This window comes from Trematosphaeria pertusa (genome assembly GCF_010094035.1).
Source record: "Trematosphaeria pertusa strain CBS 122368 unplaced genomic scaffold BU26scaffold_1, whole genome shotgun sequence".
NCBI classification, from domain to species: domain Eukaryota; kingdom Fungi; phylum Ascomycota; class Dothideomycetes; order Pleosporales; family Trematosphaeriaceae; genus Trematosphaeria; species Trematosphaeria pertusa.
Window position 1 is genome coordinate 3,708,879 of NW_022987212.1, and position 23,898 is coordinate 3,732,776.

General features: G+C 54.1%; 10 protein-coding genes across 10 annotated transcripts; 5 read left to right on the forward strand and 5 right to left on the reverse strand.

Annotated features, from left to right (window-relative positions):
- Nucleotides 1-351: 351 nt before the first annotated feature.
- Nucleotides 352-2,066, reverse strand: BU26DRAFT_527162 (alpha/beta-hydrolase; the record flags this gene model as incomplete). The annotated part of the gene is made up of 6 exons (XM_033830754.1): nucleotides 352-690; nucleotides 721-866; nucleotides 1,066-1,208; nucleotides 1,408-1,625; nucleotides 1,708-1,821; nucleotides 1,947-2,066. The coding sequence occupies 6 exons, from the start codon at nucleotides 2,064-2,066 to the stop codon at nucleotides 352-354; spliced, it is 1,080 nt and encodes a 359-aa protein (XP_033691935.1).
- Nucleotides 2,067-2,161: 95 nt separating this feature from the next.
- BU26DRAFT_32134 (uncharacterized protein) lies at nucleotides 2,162-2,464 on the forward strand. Its single transcript, XM_033822065.1, has one exon. The coding sequence runs from the start codon at nucleotides 2,257-2,259 to the stop codon at nucleotides 2,425-2,427; it is 171 nt and encodes a 56-aa protein (XP_033691936.1). The 5' UTR covers nucleotides 2,162-2,256; the 3' UTR covers nucleotides 2,428-2,464.
- Nucleotides 2,293-3,953, reverse strand: BU26DRAFT_446061 (S-adenosyl-L-methionine-dependent methyltransferase). Its single transcript, XM_033824604.1, has 4 exons — nucleotides 3,736-3,953; nucleotides 3,535-3,661; nucleotides 3,349-3,475; nucleotides 2,293-3,279 (listed from the first exon to the last, which is right to left on the reverse strand). Exons 1-4 carry the CDS (start codon nucleotides 3,892-3,894, stop codon nucleotides 2,502-2,504), a joined length of 1,191 nt encoding a protein of 396 aa, XP_033691937.1. The 5' UTR covers nucleotides 3,895-3,953; the 3' UTR covers nucleotides 2,293-2,501.
- Nucleotides 3,954-5,039: 1,086 nt separating this feature from the next.
- Nucleotides 5,040-5,621, reverse strand: BU26DRAFT_558366 (uncharacterized protein; the record flags this gene model as incomplete). The annotated part of the gene is made up of 3 exons (XM_033832556.1): nucleotides 5,040-5,100; nucleotides 5,198-5,278; nucleotides 5,341-5,621. 3 exons carry the CDS (start codon nucleotides 5,619-5,621, stop codon nucleotides 5,040-5,042), a joined length of 423 nt encoding a protein of 140 aa, XP_033691938.1.
- A 1,940-nt stretch (nucleotides 5,622-7,561) lies between these two features.
- BU26DRAFT_513671 (uncharacterized protein) lies at nucleotides 7,562-11,437 on the forward strand. Its single transcript, XM_033827674.1, has 7 exons — nucleotides 7,562-7,975; nucleotides 8,027-8,042; nucleotides 8,092-8,114; nucleotides 8,162-8,279; nucleotides 8,327-8,426; nucleotides 8,478-10,807; nucleotides 10,855-11,437. Exons 1-7 carry the CDS (start codon nucleotides 7,852-7,854, stop codon nucleotides 11,282-11,284), a joined length of 3,141 nt encoding a protein of 1,046 aa, XP_033691939.1. The 5' UTR covers nucleotides 7,562-7,851; the 3' UTR covers nucleotides 11,285-11,437.
- Nucleotides 11,438-11,642: 205 nt separating this feature from the next.
- On the forward strand, nucleotides 11,643-13,555 carry BU26DRAFT_446066 (uncharacterized protein). The gene is made up of 4 exons (XM_033824605.1): nucleotides 11,643-11,697; nucleotides 11,756-12,600; nucleotides 12,650-12,743; nucleotides 12,791-13,555. The coding sequence occupies exons 2-4, from the start codon at nucleotides 11,808-11,810 to the stop codon at nucleotides 13,167-13,169; spliced, it is 1,266 nt and encodes a 421-aa protein (XP_033691940.1). The 5' UTR covers nucleotides 11,643-11,697; nucleotides 11,756-11,807; the 3' UTR covers nucleotides 13,170-13,555.
- Nucleotides 13,556-14,526: 971 nt separating this feature from the next.
- BU26DRAFT_546133 (uncharacterized protein) lies at nucleotides 14,527-15,784 on the forward strand. The gene is made up of 2 exons (XM_033831813.1): nucleotides 14,527-15,087; nucleotides 15,142-15,784. The coding sequence occupies exons 1-2, from the start codon at nucleotides 14,768-14,770 to the stop codon at nucleotides 15,389-15,391; spliced, it is 570 nt and encodes a 189-aa protein (XP_033691941.1). The 5' UTR covers nucleotides 14,527-14,767; the 3' UTR covers nucleotides 15,392-15,784.
- On the reverse strand, nucleotides 15,598-16,571 carry BU26DRAFT_32280 (uncharacterized protein). Its single transcript, XM_033822087.1, has one exon. It carries the CDS (start codon nucleotides 16,233-16,235, stop codon nucleotides 15,804-15,806), a length of 432 nt encoding a protein of 143 aa, XP_033691942.1. The 5' UTR covers nucleotides 16,236-16,571; the 3' UTR covers nucleotides 15,598-15,803.
- Nucleotides 16,572-16,907: 336 nt separating this feature from the next.
- Nucleotides 16,908-20,501, reverse strand: BU26DRAFT_413305 (AAA-domain-containing protein; the record flags this gene model as incomplete). Its single annotated transcript, XM_033823015.1, has 2 exons — nucleotides 16,908-19,772; nucleotides 19,860-20,501. The coding sequence occupies 2 exons, from the start codon at nucleotides 20,499-20,501 to the stop codon at nucleotides 16,908-16,910; spliced, it is 3,507 nt and encodes a 1,168-aa protein (XP_033691943.1).
- Nucleotides 20,502-21,602: 1,101 nt separating this feature from the next.
- Nucleotides 21,603-23,727, forward strand: BU26DRAFT_473526 (MFS general substrate transporter; the record flags this gene model as incomplete). Its single annotated transcript, XM_033825471.1, has 5 exons — nucleotides 21,603-21,849; nucleotides 21,896-22,158; nucleotides 22,214-22,346; nucleotides 22,393-22,901; nucleotides 22,958-23,727. The coding sequence occupies 5 exons, from the start codon at nucleotides 21,603-21,605 to the stop codon at nucleotides 23,246-23,248; spliced, it is 1,443 nt and encodes a 480-aa protein (XP_033691944.1). The 3' UTR covers nucleotides 23,249-23,727.
- Nucleotides 23,728-23,898: the final 171 nt, after the last annotated feature.

The following is a 23,898-nucleotide window of genomic DNA, read 5'->3' on the forward strand; positions in this document are numbered from 1 at the left end:
ATCCAGAACAATCCATGGATTCTTCCCGTGAAGCGAAGAACAATCACTAGAAGCAGAAAGATTCGCGGAAGGAACTTTGGGAGTACTCACTTGGAAACATCACAATCTCCGACTGCATCGGGGCATCCACAAAGTCTCTTGTCCCCAAACTAGATCTGTCGCTCCGTCGACTCCTGAGGTCTCCAGCTCTCGGTGGAGGTATCTCAAGCGCCGGTCAGTTATCGTGAGATGAGTTTCCCTGATCGGCGCCCGATCAACTGTCGTACAGAACCCCGTATCGCTCCCCCGTCTTTGCCCTTTGTGCATGGAGGAATGCCGTGCGCCCATGGGTATCCTGCCAACATATTCATATTATTCCTCGTTGCCGTTCTTCTGGCTCACACACCCACACATATTACTCCCTCGACCGAATATAACCCTCAAATCGCTCACGACAGCATCTGGGCGCTCCCGCGCAGCGACACGCCCACTAATTTCGTACGCGCTCTCGTACACCACGGGCCCCATCAACTTGTTCCAGAGCCTTGGTAAGAGGGCCATATCATTCGCAAAATGCGCCATGCCGAGCGGAACGCCTTTCGTGTAGGCCTGCGATGCCGCGAAAGCCTTCTCAGCCTGCTTATGCTCCATAGCGTAGAATGCGCGGTTTGAGGCGGTCGGATCGGGCGTTGGAAACCAGTACACACTGATCTAGGTGCAAATCTCATCATCCGTCCAGACGTAGCGAGGGTCCGTCCAGTCGTGCGGTTTCTCGTAGATCCAGGCCAGATGGCCAGCGACGGCGAGACTGGAGCCGATAGTATGCGGCTTGGTGGAGGCTAAGGTGAAGTACCCGTTGTCAGTGGCGAAGAACGCCGCCGTGCGATCTAGATCATAACGCTCGGCGAAGCTGGGGGGAGAGAATTTCATCTGTGAACGTGACGTCGTATATCAGTCAGTGCCTTGGAATGAACAAGGGGATACCATTCCGGTATCCCGTGCTCTGTATTTGATCAGTAGGAGGCTCCAAGAGTGGCTTCCCGGGGCTGGTACAGGCACGTTTTATTAAGTGTACCCGTCACATACGTACCTGCGCATAGAGCTCAGGTTGAGCGGCTTCTGTAGGCTCGGCGGCTCTGACGTTGATGCGGTACGCTTTGCGGTGAGAAGGGCCATATTCAAGGCAGTGAAGCGAGCCGTCGGGCATCCAAGATCCCCGCCCCGAACAACTGCAGGATGAGTGAGTAGTGTAATTGCGTGTGCAGGTGTTAGTCCTTCACTCACCGTATTCCTCGTAACTTCAGGCGAGCATGAGCTTGTTGCCTCCGTCCCCACATTGATCTGCATTAATCCCTTTCTGTACGTCCTTCTCTCGTCTCCGCCACTGGTTTATGGTGGGAGCGACTCATGCTCACCTTGCTGGCAGACGAAAATCCAAAATCCACCAAGCTTAGGGCCACTGCGTGAAACGCAGGATACGAGTCCTCATCCTCCACCAGCTGCGGCAACACCTTGGTGGCCTCGCAGAACCCACCAGGCCATCCATGAATGAATAGGAGGGGGATTCCAGTGGCCACAGCGCTCCGATAGTGAATAAAGCGAACGTCACGGAACCCAAAGTCGTCCACCTCGATCTTGGCAATGTACTGGGCGAACTTTATTCAGCTCTACCTCTGCTCTCTGCCACTCAAACTCGGTGGTGTACTGTTGAGCCAGTCGTTTAATGACGGTTAGTGGCAATCTACGCGCCCAAGGCTTCTCGTTATCGATAATCTCGTCCGGAAATACCGTCAACGCGAGCTTCTGCTTCAGTAGCTGTAACTTGTCCTCGAGAACGGCGATCTCGAAGGGTGTTACGATCGCCCTGGTGAGAGAATATTGCACGAGGACACCAAGAATGACCTTGAGACGCGAGTATTTTCCGTTGTGAGCGGCAGTTCCGATTGCGTGAATAATACTCTCCTCACAGGTCCTGTAGTCCCTCTTATACAACTCAAACAAGTATCTGTCCGTATCGCGAAGTCGTGGTCCGGAAGCGACTCTCCGCCCATATGTCTGAACGCTCCGGACACCGATACTATCCTCATAGGGGGACCATGTGCATGACGATCTGCATCATTTTTAGAATCGATCAACGAAGTCTTGGGTGAGTACAGCTGGCATGCACTTACCAAGAATCCTCAACGATCATTGGACCGCCTGCTCCCGCGTCACCGCAAAGAGCCCTCACGTCACTTTTGGCTAGGACATACGGTATGAGCCCGAGGAGAGTTTCGCATGATGTGGTGGGAATCTGCGGTCGGAAGAAGGAACGTGTATTGTCACTGCTTCCCCGCCCAGGCCGACTCGTTTCGGGCTAGTCCAAAAGGACCCCGCTCCCACATAGATCCCAAGCCACCTCAACCTCAACATCATTCAGAACACAGCTACACGAGAAAACACGGCTAAGAGATTGGTCAATAACAACGTGGAAGCACCTCGCGCCCAGCTGGAACGAAACAAAGCAACGCTCTTCGAGCCCCTCACCCCTTCAGCACGGCCTCAAAAAGCGTTCCCGATCCAGGAACAAAATCCTTCGGCTTCCAAGACCCAACGAGCCTGAACCCAGCCGAATCAAGGAGCTCCTCCAACTGACCCGCAGTCCGATCAAGCGAAGCAAGTACGCCCATCATGAGCATATCGAGCTCGGCCTGGTAGAGCGCCACATTGTCATCCGGCATTATCGTCTCATTGATCAGAAGGATCGAACCGTTCGCCATGGCCTCTCGGACGTTCTCCAGTATCTGGCGCGCTTGCTTATCCGGCCAGTCGTGAAGGATCTGGCGGAGATAGTATGCCTTGGCGTTGCGGAGGGCTGGGGGCAGTGGTTGGAAGAAGTCATGGCCGACGCCTTCGATCCCCTTCGGAAGATCCCCAGCGGCGGCCACGACCCCGGGGAGGTCTTCGAAAACGAGTCTTCCCGGTAAGTCCGGGAACTTCTTCTGGAAGTTGATGAGGTCGTGGCCAACGTTGCCGCCGATATCGACGAGCAGGATCGCCGAGGCATCAGGGTTGGATAGACGGAGCTTCTCCTCGACGGGATAGATTTCAAACCACTCTTGCCCACGTTGCGATCGCGAGATACTCATCGTGGTATTGAACGCGTTCTGGATTCTGGGCTTCTTGCTCAGCCACTCGAAGAAATGTAAATGGGATTGGCGCGCGAATTGGAACGGGCCATCTTCCGCATCAGTGGGATTGTGATATCCCTTTTCCTCTAGGTATTCCGGAAGGAAAACAATCGGGGGAAGCTGAGCGGATCTAAGGAGAAAAGTTAGTTAGCCTCTTCCGGGCAGTTCTTGTACTTGTACGGACTAGCTGGGAACCCACAAGTGAAGGACTCCCTCCCTGAGGGGAGAACCGGTGACCCATGCGCCCGCCAGCGGGTTCGCGAGATATGTATGGTGACCAACCTCTTTGAAGAGGGCCATTGCTACCAGCATCCTCATGATGCGGACTAGAAGTATCAGCCTTTGCTCAACGACAATCCACTCAAGAGGAAACTGTCAGACCTACCCACAAGCACAACGTCTGCGCCAGACCCGGAAGCCAGCTGATCAGCGGTGATCGGACCTTGGGACTCCACACCAAGATCGAGCAATTTCATGTCCACACCAAGTCTGAGCGCTACGCTCTCAAGGCCCTATCTCTGTTTAGTATACCTTGGCGCTGGATGGAGTTCATCGAGTGCTAGCTGCATGGAGAGGCATTACTGACGCCGAGCATAAAACGAAGGGTAGCTTCCAAGGGATTCTCAACAGCCAGCTTTGCCTTCTCACATGCCGCCATGAAGGCAAGCCGCTCTTCACTGCTTAAGTCTGCTGGGGGAGCGTCGGCGAATTTTATCAACGTCTGCGTTATTTCGGAGGTAGCCATGGCGAATGGAGTGTCTAGGGCAACAATGTAGAGGATAAGTACTAGTGGAAAGAGATTTGGGCGAGCTGGAGACGGAGTACGCTTTATACGGACTCAAGATATCTCTCGCGCGATATGCTGTAGCTACGCCGCAAACCGTCGCTCAATTGATATCTTGGCGCAGCTGGATGCCCGCATTGGGCCCGACCGTGCAATGCGCCTTTCTGTTTCTTAGCGGAAGTATCCTTAGTACTCTTCCTGCTTCTTTTAAAGAAGAATTGTCTACAGCCTCGGTCACAATGAGGGAGAATCCGTATTGCCGAAAAGCTTCCCATCTTAATTTCCAGCTACTTATACTTTTTACCCGCCTGGCCTAATGGCGTAGTCTCCGCCCCCAAAGTCCTCTCGCGCCTTCCTATTTCGAATTGCAGCCCCCAGAGACACTAACACTAGTTAGCCGCCAGAAAGACGCCTAACGGTCTGAATCCTTCGCCACAGCCGGCCTGAGCATCCTCCAGTCATTGTCCGATAGACCTTCCGCGAATGTAAATATGAGACTCGCGCACACCCGTACTTCGGTCAAAATGCTGAGCATTGTCGTGAGCTCCAAGGCCTACCGCTTGAGATCCGTCGCCCTAGCACACCGTCGGCCGACCATCGTGATAGCTCCCTTTAGACCCTGCTGTATGTCTGTAACAGCAAAGCAGCCAAAGCATGCTAGGTCCTGCAGCGACTGGAGCCCCGACTTAGACGCGTTCCCGGAATACGGTTGGCTCAACGAATCGGCATAGAAGCAGCGCATGTGAAGAAATGCCTGGGCATGACTGTGAGTTGCGTTGTAGAGCTGCTCGGCAGGATCGGAAAAAGCCAGTCTTGTGGTCACGGAACACGGTTGTCGACTGTGGGCCTTTGAGTCAAACTGGTCGCACCGGGAGGCCCCAACAAGCGGCACAGATTTCCGTATCATTGATTAGCTGTGGCTATGGTTTGAAATTTTTCATATTCCGCAGGGCCTGTGGTTTCGCACAAATAACCCTATGTCTGCATAGGCATTACATGCCCAGTTCCATGCCCACGACGGCCCTCACCCAAAGAGGAAGACTACTAGTAACCGTGCTAGTCCTGACAAAGAGATTGTATATAGCACCCAGATAGGATAAGACTCCTTAGACCTCATGTTGTGCGGAGAGCAAGCTTGGGAGAATCCGTGGTCGTTCCGGTCGACGCCTGGAAGGGGCGGTCAGTATGCTGCGGCGGTTACTCAATGGACGTGAAAAGGAGATACTCGTACCTGTAATTGCGCTGCTCCGCACACTACATGCACCAGAAGCTCTTGGAGTCCGGAATCCTGATCTCGTGCGTCGGACCGCCGAACCAAGTGATTGCCTCCATGCAGTTGTTGTCCCTGTTGCTCAGCGTCAGTCACTGCCTTGAGTTGGGGCCAGTTAACGTGGGGGAGATGCCTACGCGAAGAAGACGCAGAGACCACATCGAGGATTATCGATGTTGATTTTCCACACGGTGTCCTCGAGGTCGAAGCAGCGATCGTTCTGCCAGAGATCTACGAGTGCGGCTGTGTTCCTGCCCTCTAGCTCGCCAGCCCCAACCTCTCGGTCAGGGAGGCGCCTGTAGAAGCCCCAGCCGCACTTCTCTTGAGCGGGCGCGGCTTGCTGCAGCTCTGCGGGGAGAGCGGCCGCGAGTGAGCTGACGAGGACGGCGAAGACGGCGAAAAGGGTGGTGAAACGCATTGTATCGTTGGCCTGGGTAGCTTCGTGGATGTAGGTGAGTTGAGAGACGGATATGGGTGAGTTGAGAGATGGACGGTGAGAAGGGAGGGAGGTGGTGTCCAGGTGGCAAGATAAAGGTTTGAGCGGGTGCCGTTTGTAGCAGAGTAAAGGCAGTGACTAGGTTGGCTCTTTTGAGTTAGGTTGTACGTGTGGAGCTACACCGTAGAGAGAGGTCCATGCTCTGCGAGCAACGCAGCACTCAGTTCGGCTCTTTATACTCCCATTCACTGCGAGAATGCCAGCCCAACCCTAGGCCAGGTCCTATGGCACTCGATAATGGGGCTTCACTGATGTGGCTGGCCATCCTTATGAGGACCGTATTCCAGACTCTCGAGTGCGTCAAGAAAACTCATCCTCTGGCTCTTCGGTGCGACTGGTCCGTTTCCTCGCTTGATCGCAGAATCTAGTGAAATCTGCCATCAAGTCTCCAATATCATGTCGGACCTGCCGATCCTGAAGAGCACTCACCCCATCCCCATCGCGCGCCTCAACGTCCAAACCGTGGACCCCACCATCCATTAGAAGTTGGATCATTTTGTTCTCACTGGCTTGCGCGACAAGATCGAAGGACAGGCTTCTTACCATGGCGAACAGTATCAGTTCGCGCGCCTCGTTCGAGCAACATTCGGACAGTCCTATGCCTGTTTAACTTGATACTTCTACGATGGGCTGAGTAACCTTATTGGCACTTTTCTTTTCTAGATTTACTTCCGGACAAAGCAGCATTCCCACTGCATTGTGCGAGTCAGCGCGACATGCAGCGAGGAGAGGGGTTTCGCCCAACCCGTTTGTCTGCTCGATGTTGGCTCCGGCCTTTGCGAGAATGAGACTCTTGATGTGTGATACCTCAATACAGTCACATTGATTGGAGGCTTGGGTATAGTGTCTACTGCTCCTACGTCGGCTCCTGCGGACACCAGAGCCTCCGCAGCTTTGTGAGTGGCCAAATGCTGCAGCTACTGTGGTTGCAGGGCGAAGTTTTACAATCTTGGCATTGCGGTGTAGGTAGTCACAGGCCCGCAAACGGTCAGTGAGATCTGATTTAGCCAATCAGGTCTTATACCCCAGTGTGTTTGGCATGAGCGTCTGTGAGTGTGTGATGCCAAGGTTGAAAAAATTCCCCGTGCAGCCACAGTAGATGAATTGGCACCGCTGTGCAACAGCTGGTCCGTCGCGCCTAGGTCGCCCTGGCACACTGCCCAGCGTAGAGTAGTTCGTTCGAGTGAGTCGACACGGTCAATGCAGTGTCGCGAATATCGTGTAACTTCTTTGGATTCTTCCAGTGTGAGCCTCAGAATAGGTTTATGAAGTCGCGGTAGTACGTCCCCCCCCTTCTATATACGCGGGAGGTGAGAAGGGGAGCAAAGCACTCATCGGGCCTTGATCGGCTTGTTTCCCCAGAATCAGGCGAGCAAACGGCTCCTCTCATAATCAACTCTCTTGCGGGGCTTGCTGTGCCCTCTCTGAGCGCAATCTATCCTCGCATTGCTTTTGGCATGCGTATCCGTCGTCCTGGTGGTGCGTACATGCAGGTCGTCCTTGCCGCGAAGGGGAACCTTCCTTGGCACGCGCCTGGCCAGGATCGGCAATGGCCGCGGCCTCGGTCCCCTGTTGAGGATCCCAGGCCATCGCGGCTGTCTAAAAATTCGCCGGCAGGATCGCCGTTCAACAGTTTGGTAGTGGCCGCAGAGCCTCTCGGCGCGGCCGGACGCAGAGACGTGTGTAGGTACCACAAGATGCGAGAGTGTCGCGGTCCGGTGTCGATGTTCCCCAGACCGCCAAGCTGTCGCGAGACGTGAAACCGGCGGCGGTGGCGCTAAATCAGAATCGAGGCGTTGAGGGCCGATAAGCAGGCATCCGGGAGCACGGCCCATCTATGACATCCATCGCAAGTGCCTGCATGCATCGTGAGAAGCAAGCGCGCTCTCTGCTCTGCCGCTTCAAAACCTTGCCGTGTTTTGCCTCTCCCACTTTTCTCCCCTACACACCCGCGATACCCTCGTCTCCGACTCCTGCACACCCACCCACATAGCTTATTTGCTCATCCATTCGCTTCTTGGTCGTGTGAATACCTATTGTTTGACTTTCACCTGCGCATCGCCCTCGACACCGCCATTCCCTTGCTCGCCCACGACAACCCCAATTTTGCTGGCAGCGCACCCCGAACATCCTCTCATCCCACATATCCGCCATGGTTCTCATTGAGAATCAGGAATACCTCTGCGAGGAGGAAAAGCGCCTCAAGCAGGACCGGGAGCGCAAGGCTTACTGGAAGCGATGGGGCCCCTACGTTGCCGAGAGGCAGTGGGCGACTGGTCGGTTTCTGTTGCTGTACATGGTTGAGGACTAGGCTAATCTGCGCGCAGTCCGCGAAGACTACTCGTGAGTCCAATCGCCGCTGTTCGCTGAGCTTACTGACGAACCGCTGCAGTCACGATGGCGACGCATGGAGCCGTAGGTGCTGTTAGATGTGATGCAGTGGTCTAGCTGACATATACCAGACTTCACGCATGATATGGCGCGTTCACGAGCCTTTCGCTGGGGCGAGGACGGCATTGCCGGCGTCTCCGACTCGCACGGCCTGCAGAACATCGCCTTTTCTTTCTGGAACGAGGAAGAGTATGCGCGCGCCGGAACGCCATGATCGATCGCTGACATTGGTGCAGCGACTTCTTGAAAGAGCGCTTGTTCGGCTTGTCGAATCCTCAGGGCAACCACGGCGAGTCGATTAAGGAATGCCACTTCCACCTGGACAACACACCCACCGTGAGTTTTCTCCACCCCGTTCGGCGTTGCTGTTGCTAATGATGCTCGTAGCATTCCTACATGAAATTCCTCTACAAGTACCCGCAGCGCAAGTTTCCCTACGAAGACCTCATCAAAGAGAACGCGAAACGGAGCCGCCTCGAGAAGGAATACAACCTCCCCGACACGGGCGTGTTCGATGACGACAGATACTGGGACATCTTCATTGAGACTGCAAAAGAGGCTGACGACCCGGAGGAGCTGTTGTTCCGGGTCACTGCTTACAACCGGGGACCGGAGCCCGCACCGCTGCACATTGTACCGCACATGTGGTTCCGCAACACCTGGGCATGGGGTCATGAAGATCTTAAGAAGAAGCCGTCGATCCGCAAGATCGCCCCGACTACGGCGCATTCGAATCACTGGAAGCTTGGAGAGCGCTATATGCAGCTCTCGCCCTCGCCGGGCACTGGTTCGAGCGGCGAGGACGTCCAGCCTGAGCTTCTTTTCACCGAGAACGAGACCAACTACAAGAGCTTGTGGGGTGGACAGAACAAGACCCCGTATGTCAAGGATGGCATCCATCGCCGGATCGTCGACGAGCAGCCGAATGCCGTCAACGCGCAGGGATTCGGTACCAAGTGCGCTGCTTGGTACGCTTTCGACGAGGATGAGGGCGTCCCGCCTGGTGAGTGCGCCGTAGTGCGCTTTAGGATGTCCAAGAGATACGAGGGCTATCTCGACGAAGAGCTGTTCGACGACATCATGGAACAGCGTCGCGCCGAGGCTGACGAGTTCTACTATCGCATCAGCCCTCTCCCCATGGCTGATGATCTCCGCAACATCCAGCGCCAGGCGCTCTCCGGAATGCTTTGGTGCAAGCAGTACTATCACTTCGTTTGGGACCAGTGGGCAAATGGCGACCCTGGAATGCCTCCGCCACCAGAAAGCCGCAAGAACGTCCGGAATAGAGAGTGGAAGCACATGTACCTGGACGACATTCTGTCCATGCCCGACTCGTGGGAATATCCATTCTTTGCCGCATGGGACAGCGCGTTCCACTGCATCCCTCTAGCCATGATCGATCCGGACTTTGCCAAGAAGCAGCTCGACCTCTTCACCCGCGAGTGGTACATGCACCCCAATGGCCAGCTGCCTGCGTACGAGTGGAATTTCGGTGACGTAAATCCACCTGTCCATGCATGGTCTCTCTTCAGGGTCTTCAAGATGGAACGCAAGATGTACGGCCGCGCGGACTATGACTTCCTTGAGCGCGTCTTCCAGAAGCTGTTGCTGAACTTCACCTGGTGGGTCAATCGTAAGGATGCCGAAGGCAAGAACATCTTTGAGGGCGGTTTCCTCGGTCTCGACAACATTGGCATCTTCAATCGGTCCGAAGCATTGCCCACTGGCGGTGTCCTAGAGCAAGCCGACAGCACGGGCTGGATGGGCTTCTACTGCCTGAACATGCTCAACATTTGCCTTGAAATGGCCAAACGCCGGCGCATCTACGAAGATATGGCCTCTAAATTCTTCGAACATTTCATTATGATCAGCGACGCCATGCAGTACCGGTCACACGGGGAAGCCAAGCCTCTCTGGAACGAGGAAGATGGCTTCTACTATGACGCCATCTCATGGGGTGGTCCATGGAGCCACCAGATGCCTGTTCGATCTCTAGTTGGCCTTATCCCGCTGTACGCCACCATGACCCTTGAACCGGAGGTCATCAACAAATTGCCTAGCTTCAAGAAGAGGTTGGACTGGTTCATCAACAACCGAAAAGAGACCGCGTCCCGCAACATTGCGTCGATGAAAAAACGTGGCAAAGACGACCGTCTCCTTCTGTCCCTTGTGAATGAAGATCGACTAAAGAGGATTCTCCAGAGGATGCTAGACGAGGACGAGTTCCTAGCGGAGCATGGCATCCGATCCCTGTCAAAATACCATAAAGACCATCCGTATTCAATGGACGTGAACGGCCAGCGATACCAAGTTAGCTACCTTCCGGGTGACTCTGACAGTGGACTCTTCGGCGGCAACAGCAACTGGAGAGGACCAATCTGGCTGGCTGTCAACTTCCTTCTCATTGAGTCTTTACAGAGATTCTTCCTATACTACGGCAACAATCTGCAGGTCGAATGCCCGACGGGATCAGGCGACTATATGCACCTTGGCCACGTCGCCGAAGAGCTACAACATCGGCTGCAGCATCTGTTCGCACGTGGTGATGACGGTAGAAGAGCCATCAACGACGGAAATCAGATGCTGGATTTTGACCCGAACTGGAGGGATTACATGTGGTTCCATGAGTTCTTCGACGGAGATACAGGCCGCGGGTTGGGTGCAACGCACCAGTGCGGTTGGACTGGTTTGATCGCAAAGATGATCCACGACACTGGGTAAGCTACGTCAATGGGCTCGCTGCTACACCACTAACACTTCCCAGCATGACCTGCCGCCTTCCGCAGACACCACGCACCCCAACCACTGCTGCCGCCCATTACTTTGATGACATCTGGAATTCCACTGGGAAGCCCAAAAAGCCGCATCATTTCCGGCGCTCCTCCACGAGCAGATCGATTGGTTTCCGTAGTGATTGGGAGACGTCGACCAATGGCGACGAAGATGCCACTCCGCTCAACCGGAGCAACTCCATTGGCTTCCTTGATGAAGAGGAGCTCAAGCGGAAAGCGGAGATTGATCAGCATGTTGCTCACTATGTCAGCGATCAGCTGGCGAGGGTCAAGAGTGGCGGCTCTGATGATCTCGACTGCGGAGAGTTTGAGACGTCACTTGACGGTGCTTTCGACAGGCCCAATGGTGAGCGGAATGGCAATAGGGATTACTTCAACCAAGAACCGGGGTATCTTAGGTAGATACAGATGCGTTTGTGGTGGGGTAGCATGTGAGCCCCAGGAGGTGATGGTGGCCAGTCGCAAACCAAAAGCGTAGATGCATTGGGTGGAAGTCAAGAACCTGCATCGATAGACCTAGAGTAGACCTAGAGAATCGCGACCTTTAAGTTTCTTGGACTCTTGTTCAACCTACAGTGGCTTGTTCGATTCCGGATTCCTGTGATAGCACTAGCAGCGAAAGCTAAGTGTGGCTAATGGCTTAGTCAGACTGTGGCGTAGGTTGTTTATGGCGGGGCGGGCCAAACACTGAACTCACACCCAACGTCACCGACCCCCCTCTGCTTGCGCCTTTATTTCGTCTCTCTCTCCTTGTTTCCAATTCTGTCGCTCATTCCCTCGAAACCATCCACACACAAGATCCGCATAGGCTAACGGTTGGTACATTCCTCACATCCCCCGGATCACCTGGCTAACAATCGGAATGCGCTCTAGACAGCGTGCAACACGCTCTACCGATATATTCGAGACCAGAACGCCGTGAAGGATGTCAGGCTTCATAACAACAATGTTCGTCCCTCCCGCTTCCCTCGTTCACCCCCCGTTTCCCGCGAAGCCCAAGCCCCTCCAGCCCGTCTTCAGCTTCGCCCAGAGCCAGAGCTGCATGAGCCTCGCAATGGACATCCTCGACCGGACAGAGCATGCGGCAGGCAAGCCTGCATGGACGGAGACCTCTGAGGGTCGGTTCGAGGTTCTGGCACCTGCTAGACCGCGATCGGCGTATAAGAGCCCACTCCAGAGGATCGGGGAAGCGCTGCGGACGCCGCAGGCGGGTTCGGCTGCTACATTGCCGGAGCTGGTAACCAATTCGGCTGCGGGAGGGGTGTCGGGCATTGGCTTTGCTCTTCCTGCCCTTCACCCGAACCCCCACTCGCAGTCCGACGAGCAGAGCCCGTCCTGCGAGTTCCCCAATTACTCGTACAAACTCGTACCAGGAGGGAAACGCTCACCAACACGCTCTGCACTGAAGAAGGACGCCGAAATATGCTCTGGGCGAGGGTACGATGGCCCGACGGGCACGGGTACCGTCTCTTGTCCTACGCCGAAGGGACAGATAAACACACCACGCAATGATAGATACTTTGCGGGCACCAGCTTACTTTCTTCTTTCTTTAGTAACCCGCGCACGCGAGCACCATTCAAGCCCCAGAAGTCGAATCGAGGAACGAGCAGCTGGCAACTCAAGCAGTATGCGGAAGCGACGCTGGGAAGTGGGAGCTTGAGGAAGGCAGTGAAGTTGCCCGAGGGCGAGGACAAGGACGAGTGGTTGGCCGTCAACGGTAGGCAAGATGGTTGAAAACTACGCTCACATTCTAACAAAGGTTCCAGTGGTCGACTTCTACAACCAGATCAATCTTCTTTACGGTTCCATAACCGAGTTCTGCTCGCCGCAGAGCTGCCCGGAGATGAAGGCAACAGACGAGTACAGTTCCCTCCACGCACACTACATTTCGACGCTAACTCCCGCAGGTTCGAATACCTCTGGCAAGACAGCGAAAACTACAAGAAGCCCACCAAGATGCCCGCGCCCGAGTACATCGAGCACCTCATGGCCTGGGTGCAATCCAACATCGACAACGAGCAGATGTTCCCGAGCCGCATCGGCGTCCCCTTCCCCAAGACGTTCCCCGCTCTCCTCCGCAACATGTTCAAGCGCCTGTATCGCGTCTATGCCCACATCTACTGCCATCACTACCCCGTCATCATCGAGCTGGGCCTCGAGCCGCATCTGAATACGAGCTTCAAGCACTATGTGCTGTTCATCGATGAGCATGGGCTGGCGAGCGGGAGCAAGGACTTCTGGGGTCCGCTTGGGGATCTGGTGGAGAGTATGCTGAGGAGCGATTAAGCCTTGGCGAAGGAAGGATTGATGGGTACGGGTGGGATCGTAGTAGGCCCGATAGCGTTTACGGTCGCGTACAAGGAGGCGGCCAAGCACACGCGTAGGTTACTCTCGGCGTTGGGCACGGGCGTACGGCTTCGACAAGGGCATTGGTTTTGATAGGCCGGCGGATATTCGGAGCACCTTTTCATGATGTATGAGTACTAATGACGAAGAATATGCGATCCAAGGCCCCCGAGTGATGTTTCTTGGCATTTGGCGGGGTCTACTCTTGAGAAGTGGTTCGCCTGGAAAACGTCGCTGCGATACGTAGGTGTTATCCGCCTTCGAAAGGGTTATGGGCGCTCGTGTTGTCATTCCGGCGAACGCTCTCGCCCGCACAATCTGAGTACCCATCCCTTTTCCCTTTACGAAGGCTTCTGACCCACTTTCTGACCCACTTCTGCCTTAATCTATATATCCCTCAGCATGAGCACCACATACATCCCTAGAATTCCAATCGTTTCCTGTCTCTTCTCCATCCGTTCTTCCCCTTTCTTTCCTCGCATACAAAATCACAACCTCCCCTCCGTTGCTCGCTCTTGCGGAAGGGAATTCTCCGGATCTAAGGGCTCGCCGTACAAGTAAGTAAGAGTAGCTGTCCCATTGTACGCACCCGCGAAGGCCTCCAGGGTAGCTGTTACGCACGTCGTTCTATCCGGAGAATTCCACACCGCGAGAGGCTCGAGCGTTTGCTCAGCTTGTGCAGAATGTTTGGGCGGATCGGATAGTAGCGTCCCGGGCGGGTTGGGCTGAGGAGCGGTGGGATGGTTGTGGGGGAGGAAGGGGTGTGGGCCTCAGAGAGTCGGCTTTGGGCGGCTTTCGCGGGCGGCTTGGCTGCGAGCTTGCCCTGTGGCAGCAGACCGAGCCCTTCTTTATGTTTCGCGGAATGGATTACTTGCCCCGAGTATTCTAGTCGCCGAAATCCTCTTAGGCTTACGTACGTTCTTAGTCTCCTACTTCTTAGCTATACTTTATTTTTCTATTAGTCTAATAGTTTTAGCTTATATTTCTAGTAGAAGATTAGCCTAGTACGGTAAAGTCTTTTACTCTTAGGTTGTTCTTAACTTGAAAGTATACATGCGCGTGGAGGTCGTAGTAAGATGAGGGTGCGCCAGGGACCAAAGACCTAAGGCGCCCTGCTTCCTGAGACCTAAGCCTCAAAACGCTGCTGCGACTGGAAGACAGAAAGGTTTCAAACAATCAAGCCGACCCAAAGGTCACATTGAGATAGCCAAAGTATTAATCAGGGCTAGCGGCGAAACCCTTAGTTTGCACGTGCTAGCGGCCTGCCCAGCCCCACTTTTAATTCACTCGTCTTCCCGCACCACACTCACGTCTTTAAGTCTTCTTCCTACTTCTTCCTACTTCTTCTTAACCTCTTCTACTTTTTCTCAACATTTTCCACTTCTTCTCAACTTTTTCCTATTTCTTTCTAACTTGTTCCTACCTCTTCCTACCTCTTCCTACTTCTTTTCTACTTCTTTCCCACTTCTTTCTACCTCTTCCCAACTTCTTTCTGCCTCTTCCCAACTTCTCCTTATTTCTTCACATCACTCGAAGCCATGGCAAGCGTCAATTCCCCTCAGCCTAAATCTGCAGAGGAGCTTGGCCCACAACCAGAGGAGCTTAGCTCGCAACCAGATGTCAAGCTCCCAGTAACAGGGCCCGACCAAGTCACCGCGGGACTCCAGCAAGCTGGCACCGAGTTGGCAAAATTTTCCAATCTTCCTCCGATTGCTCAGGCCGCTGCAATCATGGAACAGATGCAACAGATGCAGCAGCAGATGCAGCAGAATCAGGAGCAGATGCAGCAAAACCACCAAGCGATGCAGAACGAGATGCAGCAACTCCGCGGGCTTATCGCTACAAGCTATCAGACAACGTAAGTAAATACTATTTAGATGTCCTGCTTATCTGCTAACTAGTTATAATGCAGGGCGTACAATTCTATTGCCCGCATTGAAAACTCTGCTATCAGAAGATCTGACGCTCCTCTTACCGCGCTCCGTTCGTTCACGACAAACGCCGACATCCCAGGTTTTCCTACCACGCCCGCTCAGCTGTGGAATATGACAGATCCTACGCTAGATCCTATATTGACGGCACTGGACCTGCCTATTACCGGCCAGACCGAGGAGAAAAAGCAGCGATTGAGGTTCTACATTGGATTGGTGGATATATACTAGGTCTACGAAGCGCTGGAGTGGAGTCGACGCATGGTGATTGTGCGGTGAGGTGCGGGATACCGGTAGCGGGATATTTGTGGCTGGTTGGAGGGGAGAGGGGTTGCTTTGCTGGTGGGAAAAGTGGGAAGGGTAGGGTAGGAGCTAGCAGTGGGGTGGGCGGGAAGAAGTTGATAACGGATGCATGGACGAGGAGGTGGAAGGACTATCAATTTTGCACCGTTGCTATGGGTAATCTTCTAGCCTCGCTGATGGAAAAATAACAAGAAGCCCAAGGCGCCTTTCTCCTAAAGAGCGGTTATGCGCGCCGCGGCTCAAGCAGGTAGGCAGAACCGCATCTTAGACTAGACTAGGCTAGACTAACTCCACGAATCCTTCCTTAATCCTTACTTCCCTCCCTGCCTCTCCTCGCTGTTCATTCACTCCTCTTCGTCTCCCTCCTCGTCTCCCTCCCCCTTCCCCCCCCTCGAACCCGCTCTCCTCCCTCATAACCGCCCTTCCAGGAGCCCCCCAAAGTAGTTCCCAGCTCCAAATCGCCTACATCCCCACTACTCCCCCGCGCCATCGCACCATCGCTGCTGCCCAACTTCCCCAACCGCTGGTGGTGAGCCGCAGGCACTCGAGTCCTGGCTATATGGCGTTTCCCTTGGTCTTGGTTCTGTCCGTGGACAAGAGCAGGACTGGACTCCTCGCCTTCGGGTCGGAATGGTGGCTTGATTACGAACTTCGCGGAGGATGATGCTGATGTTGCTGATGCAGATGATGATGACGATGATACCGCGGAGACAGACTCCACCGACGACGAGGAGAGACTGCGACTAAACGCGATGCGGGCGAACAGCGACATTGTGGCCGAGCCCTCTTGGTAGTTAAGATTCAGATTCGGATCGATCGGTAGTAAGCGTGGTGGTGGATTTAATGTCTGTCTGCCGTTCGTTTGTATGCGGCGAGCGAGCGCTGCGCAAGTAGTAGGAAGATGGGTTTGAATGAATTCCTTCGATAGGTCGGACCTTGAGAGGGAGTTGGAGCCTATCAGCTAGCTCTCCTTGTGCGTGCGTTAAGGCGGCCGTTCGAAGTAGAGATTGAGCAGCGTGGGCGGCTTCGAGGGACGGAGAGGTGCCAGTTTGGTGCAGTGCGGGTTCGACTGCTGCTGCTTTTGTGCGCGAGTGTGCGGTCCTGATGAGTGTGGAGATGAAAAGTTCAGTGCGACGTAGGGCACGGCAGGAACAGGGCCAGAAAAAGACGGTATTAGCGGGTGCGCGAAAAAAAGTGGTTGGGTTGGGACGGCAGACCCAGTGGAAGCAAAAACAATATGTAGAAAAGGGTAACTCGTCACGCGATACCGAAGGTGCGCTACCGTCTCAACGAACCACAGGCGCATGTCAAGTTGGGGGTAAGGAGACATGTTGGGCGTTAGTCACGCGAGCCATGGAGCCCAAAAACATTTACTTACTCTATAGGTACAACATATACACAACAACAATCCTCTTCGAAATATCGACAGGAAGGCAAAAAAATCTCATGTTCGCACCCTCGCCGCATTCTCATTCGTGCCAGCATCAATTCCGAACCCATACACACTCCTCTTCTTCTTGCCCATTTTGTCGCCATACTTCTCGTCAAATTTCTTGATCGCATTCAAGCTCGACATATCTTCGGAGATGCTCGCGCTGATCTCAATCAGGGCTTTGTCGAAGTGTCTCGCATACAGAACACGCTTTTCTGGGAACGTGTATCGCTGGCCGCGGACGAGCTGCGGTGGGGTGGAGAAGGCGGATTGTGTTGCTTCACCGGCCGCAGCTTGAGCTGCTGCGACGGCGGCTTGCTCGTTTTCTTCTCTCACGCATGCTAGTGCTGCCGAGACTGCTAAGTTCTTAAGATCGCTTCCGGAGTAGAAGGGCGTGCGCTTGGCGAGGTCTTCCAAGTCCACTGATTCATCAAGTTGCTCGCCTCGGAGGTGGATCTTCATGATCTCCTTTCGGTCGGCCTGGGTAGGCAAATCAACTAGTAAGCGCCTCGGCAGTCGTCGAATAACCGCATCGTCTAGATCAAACGGACGATTTGTTGCGACCATGACAAACACCGATAAGTCGTTCAGTCCATCCCATTCCTTGAGAAATTGGTTTAGAATATCTCGATGTGAAGTCCGCTCACGAGCCGTGTCACGCGAGCCAAAGATGGCATCCGCCTCATCTAGGAAGACGATACAAGGGGTAAGTTTCCGGGCAAGAGAGAAGATGGCGGCAACGTTCTTTTCGCCTTCACCAACGTACTTGTCCATGATCTGGCTTCCAGAAACTTCAAGCACTGTGCATCCGCTTTCCTTTGCGACGGCTTTCGCAAGCAAGGTCTTACCGGTTCCAGGAGGACCATAAAGAAGAGCGCCCGATATCTTTTCCGTAGCAAGCACGCCATAGTTGAAAGCATCTGGGCGAAGGAGCGACATGGACGTGAGTGTCCGAATCGAGTCTACGGTCTCAGGAGAAACGTGGACCTGGTCGAAGGTGGTCTTGATCTGGTCTGGATTTGCAATGCCCGGCAATAGTCGCTTCTCATGCTTTGTAGCGCCCATTGAGACATTTTGTAATTGGCGCTCGCGCTGGGCGTATGTTGCCGCGCCCGGATCTTCAGTTCCAACGGCGGCGTTCCGCATCCTTTCTTCTACACCCTTCGTCCATCGATCGAACGAGTCTGGATGCCGACTATCACCGCGGGCTGTTTGCTCGGCCTTACGCTTAATGTAAGCGACCTTCGCTTCGTCACTGGCTTTCAACAGGCCCATAGCGAGAGCCACATGGGCCCAGTTCAGCTCTTTGCAGTTGTGATCCATACGTTGTAGACCAAGGGCGGTTAATGCTATCCGGTGGACCTCGTCGTAGGTCAGGACTTTCCAGAAATAAGACTCTGGTAATACTGATGCAGCTGCGCGTAACTCTTCCGGGCCTTTCTCGTCGTCGGAAATGGCGCGTGACGCAAGAGGGTCGAGGCATCGCAGCATGCTTTGTATGTGTCGTAAGTTGATCTTCCGGAACTTCTTCTTTTCTACTAAGGACGATAGTCTCTCGAGCGACCGAGATTGATGGTAGGCTTTACTATCAGGAAACGGCCCCTCGTTCTTGGACTCATCCGCCGATTCTGTCGGGACGACAATAGTCCTGAACAAGCCAGCCTCGCCCTCTGACTGGAGGCCATGCACCCCATTTGCAGAGAGGTCAGGTGTGAGGTCCAGAGAGCAACTGCTACCGACTATCATAATGCTTTCACCCGCTCTCCTCTGCTTTCGGACGATATCTTCGAGCTTTTGAATTATTCGGTTGCCATATTGAGTCGCGTTGAGCTCTTTAATGTCTTGAACATAGATGATCTTGGATTTCGGAAGGATTCTTTCCGATCTTGGGGATGTACCGACGTCCACGGCGAGGCCGAATCTGGGTATAGCCTTGATTGGTAAGGCAGGGGCGAGATCGACTTTGTCCCCTCTAGGAGTCATCGAGTAGTCGAAGAATCTGTCGAATAATTTGGGCGTTATGGGAGTCGGAGCATTGTCCTTTGGAACGGTGGATAGTCGGGTGACGTGTTCCACAGTGGGGCCACCGCGACTACGCTTGACTTCGCTGGAGTCAATCAGAGCCTCAAGTAAATTCGAGAGTTTCAGGTCCTCCAATTGGGCTTCGCCTTGCGTCTGCAGTCGACCCTGCTGTTCATTTGTCGACGCGGCACTGGCGTCAGAGGCAGGCACCCGCAAGGCATGAATACTTTGCGTAATTGATTTCGAAATGGGATCGATGGCGATTATCGATATTGGCATACCCTTAAACGCCCTACGGAAAGGCTCCGTTGGCGCTTGGGGTGTGGCCGCTTCCTCCTGGTCCTCAGAAAACGGGTCCTCCTTCCATAGCTCTTCCATGTCATTTCCGAGCTCCGCACTAAGCCGATACGTTTCGTAGCCCAGGGATCGTATCGAATGAGGTGATGGGTCTGCTCCGTCGCCTAGGTAGTCTCCAGCAATTTCCGCGAGATCTTGAGCTTCAAGCACGACAACATCGGCCCCTAGCTCAGATGCTATTGACATGACTGTTCTCCCTATCAGTCTGTCATGCTCGTTGGAGGGCGAATGTAGTATCAAATTCGTCTTCGTGGAAGGAAAGGTATCAGTAGCGGCCGCTGGCAGAGCGGACAAAGATGCAGCAATGGTAGCCCGAATCTCAGCCAGCGCCAAAGGCGGAATTTGAGCCTTGTCCATGTTCCTCTGTCGCATGAGAGCCTCGTATTCGCGTGACACCCGCTCTAGATCCTTTTCCTGGCGTACCAAAGTCTGGTTGATCTCCAAAAGGCCTGCATTGCCCGAGTCCTTGATAAGTTCCTTCACCTCAGTCAGCTGCCGCTTCAACGGTTCGAGGTGAGACATCAGAGCTTGACGCAGTTCATCCTGAGCAGTGTCCGGATCCTCCCCCTTTTCCAGAGCCTGCACCACGCGCTCATTATCTCCAGCCCCTATGCTCGACGCCAACTGCCTCGCGAACTGCCTCCTTTGATCCGCACTCAAGGTACTATTCCAAGTTGCGAAAACCAACCGAGACAGGATCTTCACACCGCTCGATAGATTGTTCAACGGGACCGAAAATTTACCAGCCTCCTCTGAATTCAGGCGCTGCAACGACAGTGTGAAATTATTGTGTCCAAGGCGATTGAGTGGGTGCTCACGCATTTCCTCCCGCGTAAAGACCCTCTTCCTCAGAAACCAGTTCGGAACGACCACGGGCGGCAAGTCCTGGGCGCGATTCCGTCTTTGCGAGCGTCGCAATGCTGACGAGTATCTCCGCGTCATTTCTCTGGAGCGCTGCAGCTTCTGCGCAAGAATCTCCGGGTCTTCGGCAGCTATCCCGGTGTCTGTTTGCTCGGCCGCCGCCTTCTCGCGGTTCTTCTTGTCCACGCCATTGTTGCTGACGGGCGTATTATCTGGGCCGGCCGGAGGTGTCGGAGTAACTGCGAGGTAGGGCGTGGAGTGAAACGAGCGTGTTCGGTGGGAGGACGGGTATCGACGACCGCGGATGAATCGTGCTGGGGGCCTCCGTGTAGATGCCCGCAATGTCGGTCGTATTGCGCCGTACATACGGAAGATTGGCCCTCGCGCGGGCAGAAAGGAAGGAGCCTACAAAAGGTGGCTGTAGGCTGTCGAGGAGGTAAACAATGGCCGATGTTGTGGTTTGCAACGGTAGGCGCACCGGGCAACTTTTCGTTCACTCCGCCACGCCAAGCATCATGACGTCGCTTAAAGTTGCCTTTTTCGATCACATAACCTCTTGAACCGCCCACGGGCAGCAGTGCGACCGCAGCATTACTGTGCTTCTTTGGGCGATGATTCGCAGGCATGGAAATGTATTTAGCTTCGCTTCTAGCAATCAATGTTCTGCAAAGCATGGGTGTGGCATCTGAAGCAACTCGTGACGATTCCGACTACATGTATTCAGCAATGAAAGACGCTCTAGAAAAGAACTTTGGAGGAAGTATAACGCAAGTACTTGATCTAGTAGAGGCATTGGTGGCCTTCACTGCTCACATTACAACCTTCTGTCTCAACCCAAGGCTATGATTCTATGATGAAGGGAGATCTCGTTTGAGATCCGATGAAAGCGCGTACCTATGGAACCATTATGCCAGTATCACCCTAATTTGCAAGGCTGCAGGGGGATTATTGTGGTTCTTACCTTTCAACCGGCACACAGCCTCATCATATCCACGGAATCACACTCTTGGCACCACTTTTTCCCAACACTGCAATAGTGTGACGCACCAACGACGAGTCTGAACCATACTGAGAAAATTGTCGAAGAAGATTCGTGAATTCTTCTCATATTCTGGTTTTCTGATGCGTCATAAGACGGTTCTACAACCTCGAGGCATGAAAAATGTGCACGCGGTACCATGCTTCTCCAAACTTTGTACTAGGAGCTTGCCACTGCTATCGTTAAAATGTCGCTCTTCCCTTTCCTACACCTCGAATAACGGCTCAGTTGCAAGGAGGCCAATGTACTCGGCAATGCCACTAACATTTCCCCAAAACCCTTCTTCCAACGGGATTCCAGAAGCGCGTTTGGCCAGGGACCCTCGATTCGTCCACCACGCACACTTGTGGACTACGGAGATGGAGCGATTCGATGTGGAGACAGCGCGTAAGTATGCCTCATTGCCCTAGAGCCACAGAGGGTTTACGATGACAGGTTCTCCCAGGCTCGTGCACGACGATCGTCCAGATTCCGCGTACGGCTCGAGAAAAAACTCGAGAGAAACCACGTCGACGTCGCATAGTTCTTTATCAGAGTTTAGAGACGAAAAAAGTCGCAATACACCGAGCGGGACCCCGTCCGTCAAGGTGGACGAGAACCTAGGAGAGAAGATCACCAAACGGAAGCAGGTGAAGGTACTCGTGGCAACGTCTTTAATGTCTTTCTGGATTATAGGTAAGCCAGGGTATCTCTCTTCGCAGCCGCATGCTGACTTGCGTAGGTCTTACCCAGAGCTTCGGTATCTGGCAGAGACATTACGGAAGCGATTCAGCCGTTGAAGATGGGTTAATCCAACCTAGCGACTTGACCGAGCGGCCTACAATCGCGGCGATCGGGTCTCTTGGGAATGGAGGAATCGTCGCCGCGTTTTGCATATTCTACTTCCCGTATCTGCCGGATATTGGGAAGCACATCAGAACACTATGCGCGGTGGGGACGGGGTTAATGGTGCTTGGTTTTGGAACGGCTGCTGCAAGCACGCGGGTAAGTTGTTCCACCACAATTGTCTTCTTTGGCATACTTACTCATCCGGAAACAGCTTTTGCATCTCGTTGGTACCCAAGGGCTCCTGGCCGGTCTTGGAGGTGGTCTGATACTGTCCACGCTGCCCCCGATCCTGGCAGAGTACTTTGGTCGACATAGTGGCTTGGCGCAGGGTATCACGCTGGCTGGTAGGCTTCCCGCCTCGCGTTTCGGGTGTAAGCTGACAATGTGAAGCTGCTGCCGTTGGCGGTGCCGTCCTCTCCTTCGCTACGCCCGAACTCCTCGACGCGTTAGGAACCCGAGGCACACTTGGCGTATTTGCGGTAATGAGTGCTGTAGTTGGCGGTCTCATTAGCGGTCTTGCTCTGCCGCCCCGAAAACTTGAAAAGAGAAGCGCGAAAGTTGTGAGCTGGAGGGCCTTCAAGGACCCAGCCTTCGCACTTCTGTTCATCGTCAACCTCCTTCACCCACTGACCGCGGCCATTCCCGCGACCTTCGGACCTGACTTCGGCGAGGCCCTAGGCTATAGCATCAAGGCAACTTCATACTGGCTGGCGCTCACGAACGGAGTCGGAATTATATCGAGGCTTTGCGTCGGCGGCCTAGCGGATAGATTAGGGCATCAGAACATGGTCATGGTCGCGACGTTTGTGTATGCTCTGAGCACATGGACCCTATGGCTTATCGCGGCACAAACGAGCAACCGAGGGTACTGGATTGCATTCAATGTCCTATATGGCATCGTAAGTCAACTCTCTATTAAAGAACTGAATATTCGCTGATGACACTGGCGCGTTAGGTAAACGGCACCTTTAACACAGTAATGAACTCGGTCCAAAAGCAGCTCTTTGGTGACGAACTGTACTACCCATACAATGGGGCGCTGGCCTCCATTCGAGGAGCTGGATACGCATGCGGTGTTCCGATTGCGGGGGCGCTCGTGAGCCGGGTCAAGGATAGCGAGCTGACGGGAAGGGACTTTATGAAGCCCATAGTGTATACCGGCGTCATGCTCACGGTTTCCTTGGTCTGTCTTGGAGGAGTCCGTTGTTTAGACTGGAGGAGGAATGGGCATAGGTGGATCCGATGACGGACTCCGACATACTGGACCTTAGCGAAACAGACGCGGTGCCTAGGTACCCAAGCCTACATCATCGCGGTGGTGATGGGTTAGGCGGAACCGAGGGAACCGTGGTAGGTACCGATCGTGTTGGACTGGATGAGGGGTTCGGTGGCGTGGAATTCAGATTGAACTGGGATGCCCTTCGTAGGCTAGCGAATCTGGATACGATTGCGTGGGAGTATTTCAAAGCTCCATGAGTTCGACGAGGCTGCTACTACAACTTGTTTGACCTGTAGTTTCAGGCCGACCGCTGAGGAATAAAGACCCCTGATCGCTACCAGGGCCAGGGTCGTGGACGCCTGCATGACTCTGTTTACAAACCCCGGGCCAGCAAGCGTCTGCGGGGTTTGGGGTATCGATACAGTGGCCTTCGCATCTGTGTATGAGCGTATCCAGGCGGGAAGATGGACCTTGCGATAGCCGCGAGCCGCGCAAGATTGCATGAGTGATGGGGGAGATGAGGGAGGTGTGATAAGAGTGCGGCAATGTGATAAGGTTAAGCGAGCGAGCCGTGAATGGATGGCCGCCCCTGGGTCCGTGCGGAAGATCGCCCATTTCGGAAAGAGCGTCTGTGTGTTGACTGCCCTAAAAACAACGCTCGGATCCAGCCCGTTCAC